We start from the raw sequence: 23,733 nt of genomic DNA, 5'->3' as shown, positions 1-23,733 counted from the left end.
TCACTGACTTACATCGATTCCTTGACCCCCCTGCAGACTATTACATGCAACATCGTACAGCTGAGCTTAACCTTTGTAGAAACCCTGATCCCAAACTTCACTTAGAAAAAGAATGAAACCTGAGAGCAAATCATCCCAGTGCTAGAATTACATTCCTTTTTAAACAGAGGGTTTTCCAAGTGTTTTTCTACAATACATTATGTACTGTATATATGGTCCTTTTGCAGGTCGAGGTATAAGAACACATAAACACACAAATTTGCAGATGCATGAACATATAGGCGCAAATAGTGCACAGCCACTGAGCTTCATGCATGCTCAAAACCAGTTATGTAATATTCCGTGTGAAAGGAAACATGACAAAATCTTTTAGCTGTATAAAAATAGCACATCACTCATGAGATTTCAAACATAAAAGATGGGGGAAAAGTAACAGGAAAGAAAATCTAGAGCAGTCACAGAAGCTGAAAGGGGAGCAAAAGGAATACTGCATATACAAAGATCGGTGAATTAGCTAACCTTGGCACATACAGAGTACAACACAGGGCAGAGACTATATCATTATATAGCAATAAAAACAAAACTTTTGAGTCTCTATAATGACAGTAAAGCACGCCATCCACGCCATGGGTTTCACATGCATAATGCATGGCTTAGGTGTATAAAAACCAAAACAGAAAACATTTGCAAACCACCCTTTTGGTTAAGACAAGCCTCAACAGCAACCACTTCTGTTTGTGATACAGCATGAGGGTGACATGTAATCAAATTCACGAGCCACATTTAAATGCATGGTGTCATGAGCATGAGACAACGGGAGGCATACTATGGCACTTAACATTGCAATGTTGGGGCACTGCAGCTTCTTGCCTAATTGATTTAGAGAAGTTTACATGAAGTTTAAGATGCTTGAGCTCTTGCAGGCTCTGTCAGGATGAGGTAACCCCCTGTCCTTTGCTAACAGAGAGACTGTCAAGACAGAGAAGTAACAGACACACAACTATACTGCCAACCAGTCAGGCAATGACAACCAGCCATTACCTTTTAAACATGCCCATTCTGATTAGCGTTGTCATCACAGATCCGTCAACCTCGCCAAAGAATCTTCCCGCCTATTAGAAAAGAGAAAGGGCAAAAAACTGTGTGAAACCATCTGTGCGGCTGAACTTATTCATATCATGATAAACTGACAGAGGGAATATCAACTCCCATCTTTCTACTTTCACCTCAATGTGAACTGTATGATCAATTATTCATCCAACTGTGTTGTGTATTGGTTTAAAAGCAATGTATCCCATCACAGATTATTCTTTTATAGTGACTCTACATCTAATATGATCTAAAGATTTTTTGGGAAATACGCTTATTTAGTTTTTTTGCCAGTAGTTAAACTTTTATATCTGCACGGGAAATATAAAGCTACAGCCAGCAGCCAGTTAGCTTAGCTTAGCATAAAGACCGGAAACGGCAGGAAACAGCTAGCCTGGCCAAAGGTAACAAATCTGTGTACTATCACTACAAACAGGTACAAACAGTGAAGTGTAAAAACGGCACGCAGTAACTATCTAACTCTCGGCAAGAAAGTGAATAAGCATATTTCCCCAAATGTCAAACTATTCCATAATTTCACTCAAACCTTAAAAACACATATGGGCATATTGTAGGTGCATTATTGCTTTAATCAATAATACAATAGTTATGTCTGTTGTGAATGTATTATGAACTTTTATCTGCTCAAATTAATGAAACTACTTTGTACAATCTATAACACATCACACAAAGATTTCCATCAGATTGGTTTGGTGCTGCTTTCTGCTCCAGAACTTTATGTAGATGTTTCAAAAACTGAATAAAAAGAGACAAGAGTACAAAAACCTGCGGTGAACTATCACTGCTACAGTGAAGTTACAGCGCACATTGCTGCTTTGCTTACGTTTTACTGTGTTGAATAAATGAAGCTTCTATTGTGCTACATATACAGTTGTTGTGATTCATGAGCACTGACTAATTCTAATGCTTAATGTTATTATTGATAGTTACTGTGGGAAAAGGCTGAAAACTTTCAAAACTTGCCATTTTCAGCATGTAGCTTGAAGTTTGTTGTTGTTTCCCGAAGCAAACAGAGTTTGAGAATGGCAACACACAGTGAGCGGAAGGTGATGGACATCCGGTGCGTGAGCCACGTGCAGGATGTCAGGCAATTATCCTGGATATGTACTTCTGTTGATCCAGACTAATTTCTAAGTTTTTTCTAAAACAAATTGGGATATTCCGAATGCGTTGTTTCGTTGAAAAATTGACAGGCATAAAAGTTCTCAAATAATTAAGTCAAAGATTAGAGAGTCTAGAAAGCACACTTTATCACTGTATGTGTGTGTGTGCGTGTGTGTGTGTGTGTGTGTGTGTGTGTGTGTGTGTGTGTGTGTGTGTGAGTGAGTGAACTCACATCACTGCGCTGTTTAGAAATTAGGACAAAGCCATTATTGTCAATCACGTAGCACGCAATATCCTAAAATGAGAAAAAGAGACAGAGAAAGCAAATGCTTTTGAGAGGAAAGATCTGTGTCAAACATCACTGACACAGATAACAACAAGCTAAATAATTCATGTAATTCAAGTTATGAAGAGACTCAAAATTAAAGTTATATTTAATATATATTTCTTAGTGGCTCCAAAACAGCAGGACAAGATAAAACATTTTTTTTTTTTTTTACTTTTTGGGGTTTGAATACCAAGGCATAATATAGTTAAGTCAATTCATGCTAGCTTGAGTATTCATATTCACTTCGTATCAGGCAGAGAGCAAGATATACTCACAAAGCTGTCACACCGAAGAGGACAAACTCCATCAGTATCAGAGCACTGGAGGAAAGATAGGGAGAAAAGAAAATGTTTGATAGGAAGTGTTATATGTGTCATTATCTGATGAGCAGTGTGTTTAAAGAACGACAAGTTTGTGTATGTGAGGAAATGATTTAAACACAGTCTTTTCTGTGGAAGTGTTATGCTTGAACATGTGTCAATGTCAACAAGTGCATGTGTACCTGTGTGTGTGAAAAAACGTGCAACTGTTGGTGAGAAGGTGTTAATTTCAGTGTGATGCGTCTACCTGTGATGGGCTTCTGAGTGTCTTGTTTGCTTTCATTTCTGCATGTCTGTGAATGTGTGTGTGTGTGTGTGTGTGTCATCTTTTTTAACTGGAGTGTGAAGCTGACTTCACAGAGTTCAGCAGGCGCTGAAGATGTTAAATTATGTTTTGAAAAATGAGGAAAGGGGAACTTGTGCATACTTACATCTGTGTCATTTGGCTGAGAAGACACGAAAAGAGATAAAAAGAGAACATGAAGAAGAGAGAGAAACATTACTTCAGTTAATGATGTGTAAGCCAATGTACTGACTAGTCTGTCTCACTCTGTTGCTGTTAGATTGCTGTTGACAAAGCCATTCATCATCTCAGAGCATATGTTTCAGGAATAGACAAAAGACTGCAGATATAGTTTTTTTTCATGAATGCAGATTTTTTTTAAATTTAAATACAGTTTTAACAGAGTTTCAAGCAGGCCTGGAGAAAAATGGAAGTAGGAAAATGTAGAAGTTGCAGTTAGGTGTTTGGTACTTCTTACATAATATGGTGTATTTACTATATATCAGCCTTTGCAACTGGACAGTGGAAGTTCTCTAGCAACTATAAATTTCGCCTACTAACACTTTCCCTCATCAGTGAAAGGGTCATGAGTCAAAATGTCAATAGTTCTCCTCATGACTTCATGGTCACATCTTATGTACACAGTGTGTGTACAATATGTCTTTAGAATCATGGTCAGGCTATATAGAGCGTGTCGAAGTGTGAATGAGTCAATCTATCATCCTTTTCAATCCTATTACAGCGAAATGTCAGTCTTTCCCTTTGCTTCCCATCGCTGCCTCCTGAAATAAACTACAATTCAGTGCTTGGACTGACAGAAATGTTTATCCTTCCCTGCATGCTGTTGGTACATAGCAGGGCTTGATTAGGGACAATTTCTGTAGGAAACTATGTCGTCAGTTTCTGCTAATTACGTAAACAAATCAAGTCTAAAGGCCTGCGAGTGAAACCCATAGGTCACAATGTTTATTGGACTTAAGAAACAACATACTGAAGATTGTTTATTCCTGTAGCTTTGGCCAGAAGTGGAGCCACAAATCTAATCTGTCATGATTGGTGGCAGTGGGTAAAAAGACAAGGGGTCCTTGAAATCAAAAAGGGTTAATTTGCTCGTCAAATTTACTGAAAAACTGCCCATTAGATCATTATCATTTGTGTGCACGATTGCTATTTTCGACTCATGAAGTGTCCAATGTGGAAAAGGCTCATTCAAGGCTTCTCAGGAGAGCATGAATGTGCATAGTAAATTTGTAAACAATGCACATGGCAAAATGCCTGTTACATTATGAAATTTGCTGTGTACAAATAGAATTTTACTGATGGTTGCTGTAGAGAAGCCATCACATAATCACAGAAACTAATGTTCTTAGTTCGCCAGATGGACTGATTGACTGTCTCAACAATTCTATGTTTCATGCAGCCTCTTCACCTCTAACATCAGAGCCAGAATTCTGAATCCTTGCAGCATGTAAGATTCTGTTCCCCCATATCCCGTGTTGTTTAATGTGTCTAGTCTAGGGGCTCCAGGAGGAGTCAAGGTGATGGTGAGAGCATCATATCACTCTTATTCCCTGAAACTCAATCAAACTGTTTCTCACTGCGACTGATGATCCCGCTGTCTGCTCGCATACACACTTGAACTCAAAGTAAGCAACACACTACAGAATTATAAGCATGATACTCTATTCTATACTGAGATTTGCTATAAAGCCTGATTATACAAATTGCATAAATATATTTTGAAGAAAGCTGCTCAATTTCTGAAGATATATTTTGAAACTATAAAATATTCTTGTTTGCGAAAGACAAATTCTGTTTCTGTGATTGCACTAATTACACATATACTTTCATTTCATATCTCAAAGTTGCAGTGCAGTGCTATTACACACAGAAACAATACGAAAATAACAAATATGGGGTTATAGAGAAAGGAAGACCAGCTGTGTCTGGTCCATGAGATAAAGAGCATCTCAACATGTGAATGGCAAATAATCTATCATCTTTGATTCTCATTACTGTCACCTCACAGCCTCTCACTGCATCTCCACTCACTGTCAGACAAAGAGATTGATCCTTACACTGCAGGATTCACATTGTATATTTTAATGTGATGTATCTTTAGAAAGTCGTGTGTTTGCTGGGACAGTATACAAAGCATGTGCTGTGCAGAGATGTCAGAACATTTTCCTATTTACATTCTGAGCTTATGCTTTATTCTTATCCTCACTAATTTATAATTCATTAACTAATAACATTTTATTTCAGATGGGATTTCCCTCACTTATGTAACTCTTCCCCCGAGATCTGAGAACTACGTACAGAGTTCCTTGGAATGATCATTTCAAACAAACACATAACGATGAAGCTAATTTGATGTTGTAAATAATTAAAGCAAACCAATTATTAGTTAATTTTGACTTCAATATTTCTCTCACAAACACATAATGATGAGTAGTGTGATAATCAGGGAAAATCAATATTTCCCAATGAATCACAAATCATTCCCAATTCATAGACAATAAATAAAATAAAATACTTGTAACATCTTTACTGCTAGACAATGCATAGGCAACATAGAAGAAGATCCAAAGACTAAATGTAATCTAAGATTTTTTTCTGTCTTAGCCCACTGGGCCAATATCACACCCTCTTTGGCAGAAGTCATTATGACCTGTCACTGTACTTCCTCCTGAATACATGTATTTCATTTAGGATTTTACAGCAGGTACAGTGTCTTCACCCCAAGGTAGCTTAACACTTAAAATAGACCACAGAAAGGATTTCACACACACATACAGTACACACCCATGCATGGATGGATACATACGGACATAAACAGATAGGACAAGCACATACTGTGAGTGCCCGCACACATAAACCCCTATGAAATAAAGATGCTTGACAGTAAATACATGACATGAAGATAAGATGATTATGTAAGCTATCCAAGGAGAGGAGATAAGGGAAGAAGGAGGAAGTATAGGAGATATAAGCAGGACATGAGAGGAGAGAAAATTGAGACTTTAGGCAGGAGAAGAGAAAGTCGTAGGTGCATACAATATGAGAATGGGAATTACTTTTTAGCATAAATCATAAATCTAGTGGATAACAAGACCACTGCAAATGCTACTAATGAGTTCCTAGTTGATGAATATGGATACTTGTGCACAGATGGTCATGCATATGGTCCTTGTCAACAATACACACATTAACAGACACATATACGGTACTGTCTTTTTCACACACACACACACACACACACACACACACACACACACACACACACACACACACACACACACACACACACACACACACACACACACACACACACACACACACACACACACACACACACACACACACTTGGGAGGCTAGCTGTGGTAGCTATCCATCATTTAATGGCTAGCCAGCAGCCCTAATGCTCTTTTAACTGCTGTCATTTACAGCCATGGGAGCAGAGGAGAGGAACGACCAAGCTATCAAACACCTGCTACAGCAAAGGTATTATGCCAAATCAAGGTGAAGGTGTGAAAGAATTCAAAGGATACTAAGATCCTCCACTAAACTAGTACTGATGACATTCTCTGAGCATCACACAAAATATCAGCTGAAAACAATTCCAATGATGACATTTAGAGGCCTCCTTTAAAGGTGGTTGCAGTGATATGTATATTCCTGAATATAGGACGGAGGCCAAGGGTTAAACCCCTAAAACAGAAAGTGTTAGCCGCATATTCTATATAGCAGGATATTGAACAGTGACTTATTCATTCACAGGAATTTAGTGTTTGGTTAATGCCTACAATGTGTCAAATCAGGAACACAACAATTGAAAATCGTTGAAGTTGATGCTCAGACTATTTTAGACTGATCACTTCTGGAAAAACAACAGGAGTCATTATTTGGGGAGGATCATAATATTCCTCTGTAACTGAAAAACAGAATGATTGTGTTGTTTGTATTCCACAAGCATTTCTCGTTATAACTGCTAAATACACCAGGCATTTCTCAATAGTGCCAGTGCAGTGCTACACTTACATTGTTTTATAGTGGGGCATTAAAAAAATAAAAACAAACATCTATAAATTTAACATGGAAAAAACTAAAGCAATAAGTGGCAGCTGGCATTCATGATTCATTATTTAGTTTTTCAGATGGTGGCATCCAAATAAATGCCACTGTTTTAAAAGCAAACAGTTGTAAAGAGCTGACAACTATTAGAAGTCAGCTCACAGTTTGTAGAGTTTTTGTCAGTCACAAATCTCATTTTGCAATCAAAATCCTTAAATCTAAAATATAAAGGATTCATTTAGTGAAATGTCCACGGGATGAAGATTTTTCGCCATACTTGTTAATGAACTATTGGAGAGAATCACAAAAATTAGCAAGAGCCGTTATAGAGGAGAACACCTGCATCACATTGAGCCTGTATGTACTTACCTGTGCTGCAATGGCCCAGAATTTGGACTCCATCACATCCAGAGTCATCTGGACACCGATGGCTGCAGAGAGAGAGAGAGAGAGAGAGAAGAAAAAAAAGAGAGGAAAGAGAGAAAGAGAGAGTTGAATTAAGTACAGCAAATTCAACCTAAACATAAAAATAACAGAGTTAAGTTGGAAGAAGAGGATAACCAGGGGGAGGAGAAAGGTATAGAGAAGCAGCAGATAGAGTGGAGGATGTGGCAGGTGTAGTGTGCACACAGTATATGGATAGAGGAAGGGAAACGCCTCAATGCTTAGCAACTGAGACCAGGGCTTTAAATCTCAAAGTGCCTCTCTCAAGTAAAGGCAAATGTACACTGCAAACACTAGTAGCACATGCTGATTGTGTCATGGCAAAGACATGGAGGCAGGAGGAAAACAATGTACACCACCTGTGGCTACGCTGCATGATCTTTCTAGTATTATCGGGGGGGGGGGTATCCATTCTCTGTTCTTGGAATTGCAAGGTTTGTATGTTTTCAAGATGCACTTTTGGTCGATTTGTATCACCTCTCTTGAAGAGACAGTAATAAAAGTTGTCATAAACATTAAATTGACATAACTAACAAAATAAAGAAAAGTATACATTGCATGTGGAAACTCAAACATGTGTTTCTATATCTATCATGGCATTTCTATACTATTTTCTGTCAGAAAAGAGATTATATGCATAAAGATAACATTATGCAAAGGCCTCCATGTCACACACAGCCCCTGCAACCAGTGGGCACTGAAAGCATTAACTAAATTGTTTCCCATTTTGACACATAATGACCTCCAAATTGTTTATAAGTTATTAGTTAATTTTTTATTCCCTTTTGGGCAAAATTTCTAATTTGAAAAAATTGTTTTTGCAGCTTTCAACCAATTCACACAGACTTCATGTGTGAAGTGGATTGAGTTTGTCCATTTGGCAAAGTTAAAAGCTCTTGAAAAAGCTAATACAGGGACCTTTGTTTTTAGTTGTTCATGTGTTTTTGGTCAAACTTCTATTTCCAAGGTCAAGGATATAATTTGATGATAAAGACCATATAATACAGTACTGTAAAAATATTCCTAATGCTACAATTACTTCTCTATGATATGAAGACTGTACAGCAGTACTGTGAGTAAGTAGTTTTGGTATTACAGTAGTAATAATACCAGTAGGACTAGTAGAAATATATAAAGAGTATTATTAACAGTATTGGTGGCCGTATAGTACATCGCTGATGTGATAATAACATCAGTTTAAGTAGTGATTCCTTAAGAAGTAATGGTTGTAGCAGCAATAGTAGAATGTAAATGGAGGAGGAAACTTTAATTCCAGCAGTTTAGAAGAAAGAAGATTAATGAGCCGATTAATGTCCCAGGGCGAGAGACTGTATCTCTCTCTCAGCTCTCAGGCTGGAGGAGTAGAAAAGGACCTGCTGCACAGATCAGCTCTGCCTTCAGTACTCAACTTATGAAAATCCTTTCACAGTAACTGGCCTTCTGAGCCTCAGTAACGCTGTGTGAACTGACTATTCTTAGACAGTGTGTGTGCGTGCACGCATGTGTGCGTCCAAACTCTGCCTACAACACAGCACACAGTCACAAAACATTAAGCCAAGAATTAGTGTGTTTGTACATGTTTCACACACGCACATAAACACAAACGCCAGCAGAGTGATTGCTTGTGTCAGCTTAGGGCTGTACGTCCATCAGCATTTTAGTCAGCGTGGTAATGCAAAAAGGAACTGTAATTGCATAAGTTCTCAGTGCACACATACTGTATACACCCACACACACCCACACACACACACAACAAATATGCACACACTGCGAGGGAAGATATGACACTTCACATTAGCATCAAAAACTCAGCGTTTTTTCTCCCAGCGTGCTTTTTACAGCCACACAGGGGAAGCCTCTGTGGTGCTCACAACCCACAAAACATACATAAACACACATGCCTACATAAACACACACACACACACACACACACACACACACAGGTACACATTCTGTATACAGCATGCACTAATACCCAACCACACAAATCATCATGTACTATAATCAAACACAGAGCAGAATAATTATTGTAATGGAGTCAGGTGGCAAAACGGCTTTATTATGAGGGAGATTAGTTTATTATGGGGTGTTCATTTTTAGGTCGAGTTGCAGGGCGGAAGAAGAAGAGTAAGGGACAGAGTAAGTGGGAGGAGAAAAGGAGGAGAAAGGGCCAGCCACTTGTTTTGTTAGTTGAAGTTAGATAAATTTAGTGTTTAATCGTCAGACCACAGCCATACATCAAAGGACCTGTAGTTCTTTTTATTTCTTACCCCATTATCATTACCATCTCCTGATATCAATTAGGGTACGTAAAAACTCCCAATATCGAGTACTAATTCAATACCAGTGCCCTCTTTTCCCCCAAATTTAATATCTGTATACCTCACTGTGTGGAACTCAACGGATCATTTTCATTTAAGGTAACAGTTTTTTTTTTTTTACCTAAAATAGTAAAAAAAAAAAAACACGATCAGCCTTAATCCATCACAGTGAACATCAAGACTGCAATAGTTTTTGTTTAAATTATTTTTGTGAGGTAACGGAAATGAAAGAAAATGGCTGCCTGGAGCAGTGGAGGAAATACACAAGAAATATAAAACTGTATAGACTGACTTTGAAAATGGGCAGCAAAAATGTAAAGTATACATTATTTGTAGCTAAAGAGCTAAAATTATATTCACTGGTAAATGGTTAAGTCTTTTTCATCTTAGCTATATTTGTTTATTTGTTTTCAAGGATGACCCCTTGAGATGCATCATCTCATTTTCAATGGGGTCCTTTAAGATACAAAAGAAAACATCAAGATGGAGAATCATCATTAAAGTAAATACAACACTAGACAATAACAAACATTTAGATACAACATTCACATTCATATACACGCACTCACTAACAATGCTCCCACAAACCTAATCCCTTCCTTTAGCCCATACCAAAATCAAAATCAATCAGTGAGCCATCTGTGAAAATGCAATTACAGAAACAAGGTATAAATATATTTATGCACTTCAGTATCACATGCAGGTACATAACTGCAAACATGTACAGTATATAAGAAAAACAAGAAGGATCAGAAACAGGAACAGGATGTTTGAAAATAGGTAAAAAGAGATAATTTGAAAACATTAAAGGAAGTTATATATATATGCTGAAAGGTTCAACACAGCTTACTCAATTACACTTGTAAAATGCTATTAGGTGATGAATTATGGATCACTGAGGGTAAGAATAAACCATGAGCTGTATGCATTCATAGGGATCAGTCTGGATATTATAAGGAAAAGACTGACATGTTCTGCCTGAGGGTGTGTGTTTCAGTTTGTGAGTGTCTGTATGTGTGTTTGGTTTGTGTGTGTGTCATGGATTCTGTCCAATCAATCTTTTGAACATCAATCGTAAAGCTGAATCGTGGCTGTAATCAGCCTGTAATCAGTCATGTACACAGAAAGGTTTGATAAACTGATTGGGGAGTTGTTTATCTGTTCATATAGCTAAAACGGCTCCAGGACGGCTGTTCAGAATTTTCCAAAGTGTTAAAATCTACTTACTAACGGTTATGGACAACCAGAGAACTGTGTTGGTTTTCAATATTGTGGATTCATGAATATGTGGAAATCCAGCAACATATTTTCATATGTGATCGGCCTTTTCGAAGATATCGCATGTAAGGATGCAAAATCAATGCCCTTTCATTTGTACCGATGTGTCTTTCCACAGGGTATTCTACATGTGATTAGTGAATCTCTTGTTCTGGTTTTTAACACCTTCTCCTACACATCTCTTCTCCTCAATAGTGCTAGTGACCTTGAAGTCGTCTCCCTCCACCATAACCTCAGATAAAGTGTTGGAAGGCCATTATGGAGAGCAGCAGTAATCTGCCTTCTTTCCCTCTCTGAGTTGGAGGCTGATAGGCCAAATCTAATTAAAACCATCAAACTGATCCCTCTGTATGTGTGCTTGTGTGTGTTTGTGCGTGCATGTGTGTGTGTGTGTGTGTGTGTGTGCGTGTGTGTGAGGGAGAGCCTATCTTGTACACTCACAGTCTGAGTTGCAATTAGCGTGAGCTGCCAATCACAGTAGAGTGCGCTTTCAACAGGAAATGAATTAATGAGGAAATAAATACAAAAATGTAAGTAACCAAGAGCCGGAGTTAATTGGTTATTACACTAACGAGATAGAGGGATGAGAGACGGAGGGATACGAACTGTGAACGACGGGAGGAAAGAATGTGTGAGAAAGAATAGGGGTCAGCAGACTACAGACTCAAAGTATTACTGCATTGTTGTCTCATAAATTAAAATCATACATGTAGCATTAGATACGTTTTTATGCCCCACTAGATCATCAAATTGCATGTCAAATGTTAAAATGTTATTCAATTCATTGCAAATACGCTGATAAAATGTGCCTTTGAGGACCTGAAAATAATGTTGTAAATAAAATTTAACCTGCTATAATCTGTATATCCGATGCCTTTAAGTCTCTCTGGTGTTTATATAGGCTACTATTAATTTGCAACAGCAAATACATTTTGAAAGACAGTTAATGCTGTCTGTCTGGTGCTTTGTACACCCACCATCCACATCAACCACTCTTCTATGACTTTTCTACAAGAATGTAACAATGTTGGTACTGAAGAAAATGTTAACAGTGAACATGTAGCTAAGTTTAGGAACCAGGGCTGCATAGTCCTGCCACTAAAGCTTACTGTTATTGAACAGAGAGACAGAAAGAGACAGGGGAAGGTGACCAGCTTACTGGCCTTTTGCTAAATGAGGCAGTGAGAGTGTCAAGTGTCTGACAGACTGTGAAGAAAGAAAGAGATAAGGATGGTTGAAAAAGAGGGAGAAAGGGAAGGTAATATCTATTTATCTATCTATGGTTTTTAAGTTATATTTTTTAATTGAAACAGAGCGTGGTGACTGTGCAGTTCTATAAATGGGCGCCTGCGTGTACTCACATTTTTGACATAGTTTAGCGTGTTTGGCTGTGTGTGTGTGTGTGTGTGTGTGTGTGTGTGTGTGTGTGTGTGTGTGTGTGTGCCGAGGTGGCACAAGAGGTCTGCTTGTGGTAAATGACCAGAGAGCAGAACTGGTGTTGATGGTTCCCTTAGCAAGACCCTGAAGTCGAGGCTAAATATACTGTAACACGCACGCACGCACGCACGCACGCACGCAATCACGCACACACACACAGAGTCAATAAATTAAACTGACACAATGGCTAAGTCTCTGGGCACAGAGGGGACACTGAAAATAAGGCCACTAGTGGTGAGGTCATTTCATTCTTTTCCTATTTCTTTTTCACACATGTACTCACACAAGCACACACACTGGGCAGCAGTATGCTTTATGGATGTGTGAAGCAGATAACCACTAAAGGGAAAAAGAGAGCAAAATAGGAAAGAGAGAGAGAGAGGAAGAGAGTCCAAGACAAAAGGACACACACACACACACACACACACACACACACAAAAACACACACACACACACACACACACACACTAAATAGACCAAAAACAGAAAGAATATGGGCTACAGGAAGCTAACATACAAACACAGAGAGAAAGGTCTGCAATAGAGCACAGACATGGTAATCAAAGGACGTAACATTGATGTAATGGAGTCAGGTGGACCAGGTGGAGAGAGAATGATGAAGGGATTAAGTGGGACGTGAGGGAGGACAGGAAAAAAGAGAAAACAAAATACAGAATGATTGAAAGAAGGCGAGTTGATTTTTAATAATGTTGAGTCGGGAAAACCTTTTTCATTTCAACCAAGCGTGGCTATCATAGAGCGAGCGAGATCAAAGCGTGCATGAGGGCATTTGTGTGTCTTAGAGGTGGGAGGTGTAGAGTAGTGTACTATCACACTTTGGAGTACACTTCTACATCACTGCAGCAAAGTGAAAACCACTGGAGGTCGGCAAAACAAGATTTTCATAGGTTATTAAGTGACTTTCATTTCTGATAGTAACAGACACTTCAGTTTTACCTCCAAATGAAGTGTCATACATACTCTGACCATTGATAATTTTCTGACTGCTAGTGTTTCTTGCCCCAATGACTGAATTGTGATCTTCAATGCAAACCTAACCCTTATTTTGTAGTTACATGCTGTGTGATTTTATAACAAGGGACGTATTTTACGTCCTCGAAACACAATGTCTTTGCATTGCATTCTGGACCATGGAATCGTCTGAGGCTCTTCATGTTTAACTTGTAAATGTCTGCACAAAATTATCTAGAAGGAAGCATTTTCTTACCTGTGTAACCATTTAAAACTCTCCACTTGTGTTTGATATTAGTAAAAGTAAGTGATTCACAAAATCTGTATTTTAGGTCTTTTGTGCCTAGTTGGAGGTCTTAAAACTGAAAACTGACTGTGGATAAAAAGATTACTGTTTATCTGAACAAATGTCAAAGACTATGATCTCTCTCTCTCTTTCTCTCTCGTCACTGTCTCTCTCTTTTCTTCTTTTGTGTACGCACACACATGCACACAGTCAGTATTGCACACCCACAAACACACACATCAACACTGACAAAGACCATCACACCAACATGCAGAGAGATTATAGCTTTCTCACACTGAAATGTTTTCTCTTTCTCTCTGTCTCCTTCACAAACACACAAGCACATAATTATACTTTTTATTGACAAATGTCAAACATTCATCAGGAAGATGGACTAGAATACAGTTCAAGGGGGTCCTCTCATTTTTACCAGATCTTTCTTACCTCTCTTTCTTTCTATCTATCCTCTTTAATATGTGACCATTTGACCCTTTGGAAACTAAATCTCTCCCTCAATCTAATCTTAACCTGACAATCAATGTTTCCAAAGGTCTCGAAATCTGTCATCAATACGCCTCACATTGTAATCTGCATCTTGCTTCAGTTGTACTATAAGATTGCAGGAACACAAAGATGCACTTACTGCATTCCTTTAATAAAAAGGGTTTTGTCTAATAAATAGACTCATCTACAAAGTATTTGTAGTATTCGTCAAATAAAAAAAATGTCTTTGCCAGACTAACTCCCAAGTGTTTCTTGTGTGATTGGTAAATACCTTTCATTCTTTCAAGTGGCAAACCATTGATCTCAGTGAACTGCCAGTAATGCTGGGCTGCACAGATACAAAGTGTGAACAATTATATTTTGATTCACTACATTGCAAAACATGCTTCTCACTTTGCGTTTCATTTTGAAAGTTGAACAGGTAGTTGTCTTTTATTCTGGCTGGTTACTCTCACTATATGCTGACAGGCAATTACTGAGTGAATTTGTTAAGAAAGTGGTAATTCACTAAGCTCTATACTGTGTGTCTCTCTCTCTGTATATATAATAAAGTCTATATATTTAACATAATATGTATCGTATGTAGATACAAGTTTTTGTTCTCATACTGAAGAACAAGCACTCTACACCACTTCTTGTTATGTTGCCAATGGACTCTGGATAAGGGAGTCCTTTATCCGTCTAATATCTCCCATCGCACATTTTTTTCAAAACCCTGCAACAAATGAATCTCTCTCCACAAACGCTTAACCAAGTAACCTTTCAACTCAAACACCAAAATTACTGTTTGTGTTTCCCAAAAACGGCAGTGTGATGTTAAAAAAGCAGCCTGAGGAAATCCTATGACTTCTGATGGGGAGTGTTCAATAAACTAATGTTGCCAGGCAACAAACACTGTTTCAGCCAGTAAAAGGAGTTAAGGAGTCAAATCATTGAAGTATGAACATACGCATGCAAGCATGCATGCACGCACGCACGCACACAGACTTCCACACGTGCACAGGCAACTGATGCACCAGCACATAGATAAAAAGATAAAAATGCACACTCAGAGAACCATTTAAACTTACAGACTAACATGTATGGACATATACACAAAGAAACACTCTCAGGAAAGTACACACACAGACACAAACAAACACACAGACCTAAATGGATGTACACTCATCCACACACAAGTTAGGACATCCTACTGATCTTAACTCATTTAACTCATTTACTGTAACTATTACAACTGGTAAATAATTAAACTTGAACTCTGACCTTAAACTGAAGTCTAATTCAAGGGAAAGGCACAAGAACACAGACTCACACACCTCTGTGCTGAAGCTCGCTAACCTCAGAGGAGTCGCCAGAGGCTGCACTGACATCACGTTACCAAAGCAACAGGCAGAAGCCTGGGATTGGACGAAAAGGATGATGACTCAACTTCTCTCCCTCGTCGTCCTCCTCTCTCTCACGATAATCTCTCTCTCTCTCTCTAGCTCTCTCTAGAAGTGTCTCTCACTTTCTCATGCGCAACTTTTTAAACGTCAAGGATGCAGAGACAGAGTGGCATGCATGGGCAGAGCCACATGATGTTTTTCAATTAAAAGAATGGAAATGGTCCAACGTGTTGGCTTGGACATACTAGCTTTGAATTATACACACAGGACATGCACTCACACAAACACACACAAACTGAATGAGGCTGCAAATTTCTGCTTAATAATCTGGCAAGCAGGTAACAAGTTCCCTGTGGTGTAGAAAGTACCAAACACTAACTATAAACATATAAAAGAGAAATTAGGTTATATAGCTGTGTTAATTTTGTTGTTGTTTTACTCTTGTGAAAGCCACTGACACAGCTAAAAGGTGGACAGAGGATTCTGTCACCCCCGTTTAGCTGTCTCGAAGGTAACAGAACAGAAGTGACAGAGTGTTAAATTGGTAGCCTGTTTCTTTAAAATGGAAATAAATGCTGTTGACATTGGGTATATGTGTGTGTGTGGACCTTCTAAGTCAGCAGAGCCTACCTTAAGTTAACCTAGTTTCAAAGCCTTCTTAAGCAGGCCTGTTGGAGGCACGCTCACTAAATCATTCATAGTGGAGAGACAGGCAGAAACATGTTCCTGTGTGTGTGAAAGAGTGACTGCAAACTGCGATGCTCTTTCCTTTGTTCTTAATGTTTACATGGTAGCTTGTGGTCATAACAGGGCTGTTTCGTCACAGATCAAAAGTGAATTAAAGTGGCGACATTTTGAGGCACTAATTTGGTTTTATGATGTGAAAGGAGATCAACATGGTACTGTGTGTGTGTGTGTGTGTGTGTGTGTGTGTGTATTTGTGTAGAATCACCCCTCTTCCATTACCTCACTAATCCGATGTTATTATTGTATCGGATTTTAAAGGAATAATTCAATATTTTGGGTTTATATGTCTTCCCAATACTTCTGTGCAGCATGTCCAGCTACAAAGCAGGTTGTAAAATACATGGTTTGAATTTATTTTTTACAGGCACGAAAGCATCACATGTAAACTTGTGTGTTGAGTGCACAGTCACTTTGCACAGCTGTTGTTCGGCATTAAATAGCTCCGACATGTACAGCACTGTAACTCCCAGTAAAACCAATTTCTGTTTGTGTACAGGTTAAACAAACAAGATGTAAAGTTTGAAATCTTGTTAAACCCGCATTCATTGACTGTAAACACAACACTGACATATTATCAATTCATAAAGTTGATATTTCAAAACATTATTAATTATATTAATTATTATAAACTATTCCTTGAAGGCGAAGTAAAGAAAAAACATCTGTATCTATATACCTATCTTTCCCTGGACTTCCCTCTATCCTTCCCTAGTTTTCTGTTTTTGTGTCTCTAAAAAGACAGATGGTGTTCGCTCACTCCTCTCTCCTACTTATCTCCCAACTATCCATCTCTCTTTTTCACTTGATTCTTCTTTTGCTCTCTTGTTGCTTGTCCCGCTTCCTCTCTTTTACATTTTAATCCCTGTACCTCCATGATCTTTTGTTCTCTTTCACCCCATCTCATCCCTCTTGCACCCTCCCCCCCACACTTGTCTTCTGTCTGCCCCATGCCACTCTGTCTCTCCCTCTTCCTCTCCTCTAGGAAATCCCTCTCTACCATCTGTCTGGCTGTGATGAATTCAGAGCCTTTCAGAACAAATCAACTTGGCCAAATTAATGAGACTCTCAGAGGGGATAAACTTTGTGTGACTGTGTGTGTGTGTGTGTGTGCGTGTGAGAGAGTGTGTTTGTGTGCGAGAGTGAGTGTGCACGCCTAAAATACTTCATAATCCGTCGACTGTACGACTTAATTTATCCTGCAGTGACAGATAGCGTGTTACAGGGAAATACGCCAGACAAGGCTGGCTGAACTTATTGAATTTCCTAAACTATTACAGGTCAGGATTCTAGAGGACGCGCTTTTGGTCATGCTGTTTTTCGTAAATGAGGGTGAGACACTATGTTCAGTTTCAGGTTACTAGCTCTGGTTTTAGCGTTCTGATTTCTAGAAGCAACAGTACTGCTCGAGGAAGAGCAACATATATCTTGCTATAAGTGAAATTAAATGAGTAAGAAAACTGGATTGTTAAAAAAAAGATGTATCACTAGCTCAGCCCAAGGTCACTACTGACAATGCAACTTTTCCTAGAAAGCATCACTTTTCCAGGAAGATCAAGATTCTATTTCATTGGATCTTTAATATGAGTGTATTACACTACAATAAAATAAATTTAAAATACTACATAATAGGTTACGTGCCACAATGTGTTTTAAAAATTAGGAAAAATGTGCTGCAAAGCATGAATTAAAACATGATTGATTTCTCATGGAGCAACCCTCATTGACCATATTGACCAAAGGGCCATACAGCTGTCTGGTCAACATGAGGCAAATTCATGGACGATAGAAACCACTGATATATGGGAACAAAGACACTAATGACTCCTGGTATGACACCATGGACAAATACAATCAGCTTGTGTGTGTGTGTGTGTGTGTGTGTGTGTGTGTGTGTGTGTGTGTGTGTGTGTGTGTGTGTGTGCATGCGTGTTCCTGCACTTGCAGGAACTATTGGTTGTAGCGCTAAACGTGTCTGGCCAGACCTGGTGTTAATACGAAGACTAGAGCCAATTCATCTTCACTGACAGTCACCCAATAGCACAGTAAATTACAGAGCGAGGGAGGGGTTGGGGGTGTTAAAAGATAGAGAGAGAAAGAGAGAGATAGAGACAAAGGAGGAGACAGAACTGGTAGAGGAGAAAGAGAGAGGGGACGAGGGCTGTTGCAGAATGGGGAGAGACAATACGCATCCATACAGCTCGCACAGCAACTTATTACGAATGCAACAGACTGGGCTTAAATTCATATATCATCAATATTAGAGGCAACGAACAAGAAGGAGTGCAGGGATTTAATCATGCCTCCTGGATAATAAATAAACCAATATTCCTGTAGCTGGGGAATGAATATATTTGACAGAGAAATGCTGGGTGAAGCTATAATAGCCAGGCAGAAAAGTAAAAAAATATACTTTCTTGCTCCAAACCACTGCCAGTAATCATTTTTCATAACATGTATTTCCTGCATCATTGATGGAACAGAACTGGCCATAAAAGTCGCCTTGGCAGGAGGTGCTGGCATTAACAATGGATCCTCATGCTAGAAGGCCTTTTTGCCAGACACATAAACAGCCCAAAAAAGTGGACACATCCCTTGGAGGAGCAAATAAATCAAGCTTACCTTGCATTCTTATCTGGTGTTAAAAACCTCTTTCCTCTCAATCAGTGAATAAAGTCTCGAAGGAGCTGCCTCAGGAGCTTGGGTCAGTCAGTCTTTACACAGCTGTTGATAAAATAAAGGCTAAGGCTCTCTACTCATGATCAGAGGAATTAGCTGTGCTCACCGCAAGGGGCGCAGGGTGGAGTGCAAAGGCAAAGATTGTTAGTGATTTACGTAATTCACATTTACATTACAAAATGCAGTGGCAAATAAAAGTAAGAACCCGATAATGATGATAAAGGGCCTGGGTGCAAGAGACCTTTTTTGGATGGATGTCCTTTTCATCCTTTACGGATTGCTTTCAGGTTACATCACAGACAGCTGTCATTTCATCTGTTGCTCACTGAAAGGTCATCGAAAATCAAAGTCAAAGTTGAATTTTGAGGGCAGCGAAGGGACATAAAGTCCAAGTGCTGTCTCCACTCTCTCCATAGGGAAGCAATGGCTCAATCAAATCAATTCTTTTGCTGATCATGCCCAGAGAGCCTAAGGACCATTTACCTTTATATAAACAGGAAGTATTTTGAGACGCATTACCTCTTTTACAAGAGAGACCTGGTCTAAATGGCAGCGTGAGATAAATACCACATAGTTACATACAAATTTATCCCAACCACATATAGCACAACACAGCTTAAAATAAAAAGACAAATGAATCAATTTAGGCTATTTTCAACATTGTAGACCTTTTAGCATACAACGTTTCCACCGTTGCAAAGTGTCCTTGAACCTGGCACTAAAGCATCTAAAAACTCACTGTGGCTCACCCTTATCACTGACCCTTGCACTCTGAGAGGAGGGGGGAGAACTAATTAGAGGACTAATTGCCCCTTTGGGATTAAAACACACACACACATCACCGTTTCTGTTATAAAAGCAGATGTTTGTTCTACTAGAAAACGTCCTTCAACAATAATAGACAACAAAATCAAATTTGTATGTGGAACAGCATATTGAACCTTTACGGATATTCCAGCCAATCATCCTTCATAACGACCATTGAAGAGTGTGTCCTATATAGCCAGCACTGGCAGCAGCTACTGGCAGCTTAAACTGGAATTTGTGTTTGTCAGGAAGTACATTCAAAATAAATGGAGCCAGCACAAGCGCCCACGTTTGGACAGGAAACCATGTTCTCGTGACTCATGTTCAGGTTGTATTTGTGTGTTTGTTGGCCAGCTGACCAGTCTAGTGTTTTAATTGGCCTGTGCCGAGACATGGAGCTGGTGAGAGACAGTGATGTGTTCAAACTCAGGAATGTGTACAGGTAGATGCTGCTGAATAGCAAATAGAAGGACGGGATGACATGGCCTGAAATCCGTATATATAATGATGTATTGTTGGTACGTTTTTTTTTTAATACATGAATGTATGACATTTCCTGTCTTATACTAGTTCAATGCTTATTTATTTGTCCTGATTAACTGCAATATAACCAGTTAAAAATCCTGGATTGTTTGTTTAAACTTTTTTGTCCTTAACTCAGTTTATCATATGGGATTCAAATAGTTTATTTATTTAGAATTTAATGTATGAGTACATTTGGATCAGTAAAAGACTCATAGGGCCCTATTTTAACGATCTGAAACGCAAGTATCAAACGTGAAACGCAAGTAGCTTTGTGGGCAGATCTCGGGCGCTGTTGCTATTATACCGGCGGGATAAATGACTCTTGAGCCCGACGCAAATCTTAAATGGGTTGGTCTGAAGTAGCTAGGTGTGGTTTGGGCGTAACGTGCAATAAACCAATCAGAGCGTCATCTCACATTCCCTTAAAGAGCAGGCGCGCTTGTTCCATGGCGGTTTGCTATTATGACGGCGGATTTGCCTGGCGCACGCCAGCGGGAGCTGTCCTGGGATGCGGCAACGTAATAAATGCCCGTCTTGGCCGGGTGGCGATGTTGCTGCGGCCTCTAGGGCGCATCTCCTCAAGTCTGGAGAGGATTGCTGCAGCCATGGAGCGTGGGCCTCCAAACGCACCACCTGCACCTGTTGTGCCCCTTCCTCCTCCCCCCACTCCATCTCCATCCAACCGCTCCACCAGGAGCACATCGCGCATTGCCACTCCCGGACCAGAATCCGCCGGAGTGTCCAATCCCGCCGTAGTTCAACATCACGTCTCCTTAATTCCTCTAATATTTCCTCATTTATGTCATCAACACGTCCATGATTCATGGAAATGTTGTGTAAAACACAACAAGCCACAAAGAATGCTGCGACTTTTTGAGGACTGTACTGTAAAGTGCCTCCTGATCTATCCAAACACCTTATAAGCGCATTTTCAGTAATATTTTTCTTTGTAATTATGTATGGTTTGCAAAAATGGAAACTGCATGCGTCCGTGTAGATGAGAGAAGCAAAGCGTATGCGCATGGTGTCGGGTCGCGGGGGGAGCAGCTCCAGCAGGTGACCCCTAACTTCCCTTTCCCGAGCCACATTAACCAGCTCTGACTGGGGGATCCCGAGGCGTTCCCAGGCCAGGTTGGAGATATAATCCCTCCACCTAGTCCTGGGTCTTCCCCGAGGCCTCCTCCCAGCTGGACGTGCCTGGAACACCTCCCTAGGGAGGCGCCCAGGGGGCATCCTTACCAGATGCCCGAACCACCTCAACTGGCTCCTTTTGACGCGAAGGAGCAGCGGCTCTACTCCGAGCTCCTCACGAATGACTGAGCTTCTCACCCTATCTCTAAGGGAGACGCCAGCCACCCTCCTGAGGAAACCCATTTCGGCCGCTTGTACCTTGGATCTCGTTCTTTCGGTCATGACCCAGCCTTCATGACCATAGGTGAGGGTAGGAATGAAAACTGACCGGTAGATCGAGAGCTTTGCCTTCTGGCTCAGCTCTCTTTTTGTCACAACGGTGCGATAGATTGAATGTAATACCGCACCCGCTGCGCCGATTCTCCGACCAATCTCCGCTCCATTGTCCCCTCACTCGCGAACAAAACCCCAAGGTACTTGAACTCCTTCACTTGGGGTAAGGACTCATTCCCTACCTGGAGAAGGCATTCCATCGGTTTCCTGCTGAGAACCATGGCCTCCGATTTAGAGGTGCTGATCCTCATCCCAACCGCTTCACACTCGGTGGCGAACCGATCCAGTGAGTGCTGAAGGTCACAGGCCGATGATGCCATCAGGACCACGTCATCTGCAAAGAGCAGCGATGAGATCCCCAGCCCACCGAACTGCAACCCCTTCCCACCCCGACTACGCCTTGATATCCTGTCCATAAATATTACAAACAGGATTGGTGACAAAGCACAGCCCTGGCGGAGGCCAACCCTCACCTGAAACGAGTCCGACTTACTGTCCGAGAACCCGACACAGCTCTCACTTTGGTGCTACAGAGATTGGATGGCCCCTGAGAAGAGACCCCTCACCCCATACTCCCGCAGCACCTCCCACAGTATCTCCCGGGGGACCCGGTCATACGCCTTCTCCAGATACACAAAACACATGTAGACCGGTTGGGCATACTCCCAGGCTCCCTCCAGGATCCTTGCGAGAGTAAAGAGCTGGTCCGTTGTTCCACGACCAGGACGGAATCCGCATTGTTCCTCTTCAACCCAGCACCTTGGAGTAGACTTTACCAGGGAGGCTGAGAAGTGTGATACCCCTGTAATTGGCACACACCCTCTGGTCCCCCTTTTTAAAAAGGGGAACCACCACCCCAGTCTGCCACTCCTTTGGCACTGTCCCAGACTTCCACGCAATGTTGAAGAGACGTGTCAACCAGGACAGCCCCTCCACACCCAGAGCCTTGAGCATTTCTGGACAGATCTCATCAATCCCCGGGGCTTTGCCACTGTGGAGTTGTTTGACTACATCAGTGACTTCCGCCTGGGAAATCGACGACAATCCCCCGTCGTATTAGTCGGATTCAGGAGTTCCTCAAAGTCCAAAGTGGAAGAATGTGAGATCCTAAAATCAACTGAATGACTTGGACGGTTAGAGAGAAGACCATCTTTGTTGGAGTTGGAACTACAAAAACAGTCCACTCACAGTTGTACAGTGATGTTACAGAGGGGAGTTTTGCCGAATACAGATACTAGCTGCAGAGACAGACAAGTTTAATACTGGCTTGAAGTTACTCGTTGAATTCATATTAATTAGCGACTGCCAGCAACATTGGTCATTTTAACCTGTGAAAGTGCCAGCAAAACATGAGAAGCTGCTATGTAAATGTTTTGAACATTACTCTTTGCTAAGAAGAAAGAGATAGGAAAGATACCAGATTTGACAATACATTTGTTAGCTTTGGAGATTATTATCCATGTATTTTGCAACCTGGGTGTCAGACCTCAGAGTCACTCGCACCGGTTCCCCCAGATTTTCCACATTCACATGCTCTCAAATGCATTATAATGCTGCACTTTAGAGCCAAATCATTCACATGCTCATTAACAACACAATGTGTATAAGTGTGTGTGTGTGTGTGTGTCAACTATGATTCAATCCATGTAAGGAAGCAGCCAAGTAATT

General features: G+C 40.3%; 1 protein-coding gene across 8 annotated transcripts in view; it reads right to left on the bottom strand.

Annotated features, from left to right (window-relative positions):
* Positions 1-23,733, bottom strand: part of cacna2d4a (calcium channel, voltage-dependent, alpha 2/delta subunit 4a) — an 84,650-nt gene that overhangs the window by 5,734 nt on the left and 55,183 nt on the right. For all 8 annotated transcript variants that reach the window (XM_039791436.1, XM_039791428.1, XM_039791432.1 and 5 more), the window contains 5 exons: positions 7,589-7,650; positions 3,294-3,308; positions 2,818-2,862; positions 2,447-2,509; positions 1,042-1,112 (listed from right to left, as the gene is read on the bottom strand). In XM_039791436.1, coding sequence (XP_039647370.1) covers positions 1,042-1,112; positions 2,447-2,509; positions 2,818-2,862; positions 3,294-3,308; positions 7,589-7,650 — 256 coding nt within the window. The remainder of the gene's footprint in view (positions 1-1,041; positions 1,113-2,446; positions 2,510-2,817; positions 2,863-3,293; positions 3,309-7,588; positions 7,651-23,733) is intronic.

The sequence above is a fragment of the Perca fluviatilis genome, chromosome 23 (genome assembly GCF_010015445.1).
Source record: "Perca fluviatilis chromosome 23, GENO_Pfluv_1.0, whole genome shotgun sequence".
Taxonomy (NCBI): Eukaryota; Metazoa; Chordata; class Actinopteri; order Perciformes; family Percidae; genus Perca; species Perca fluviatilis.
This window is presented reverse-complemented; position numbering and strand designations above follow the sequence as displayed.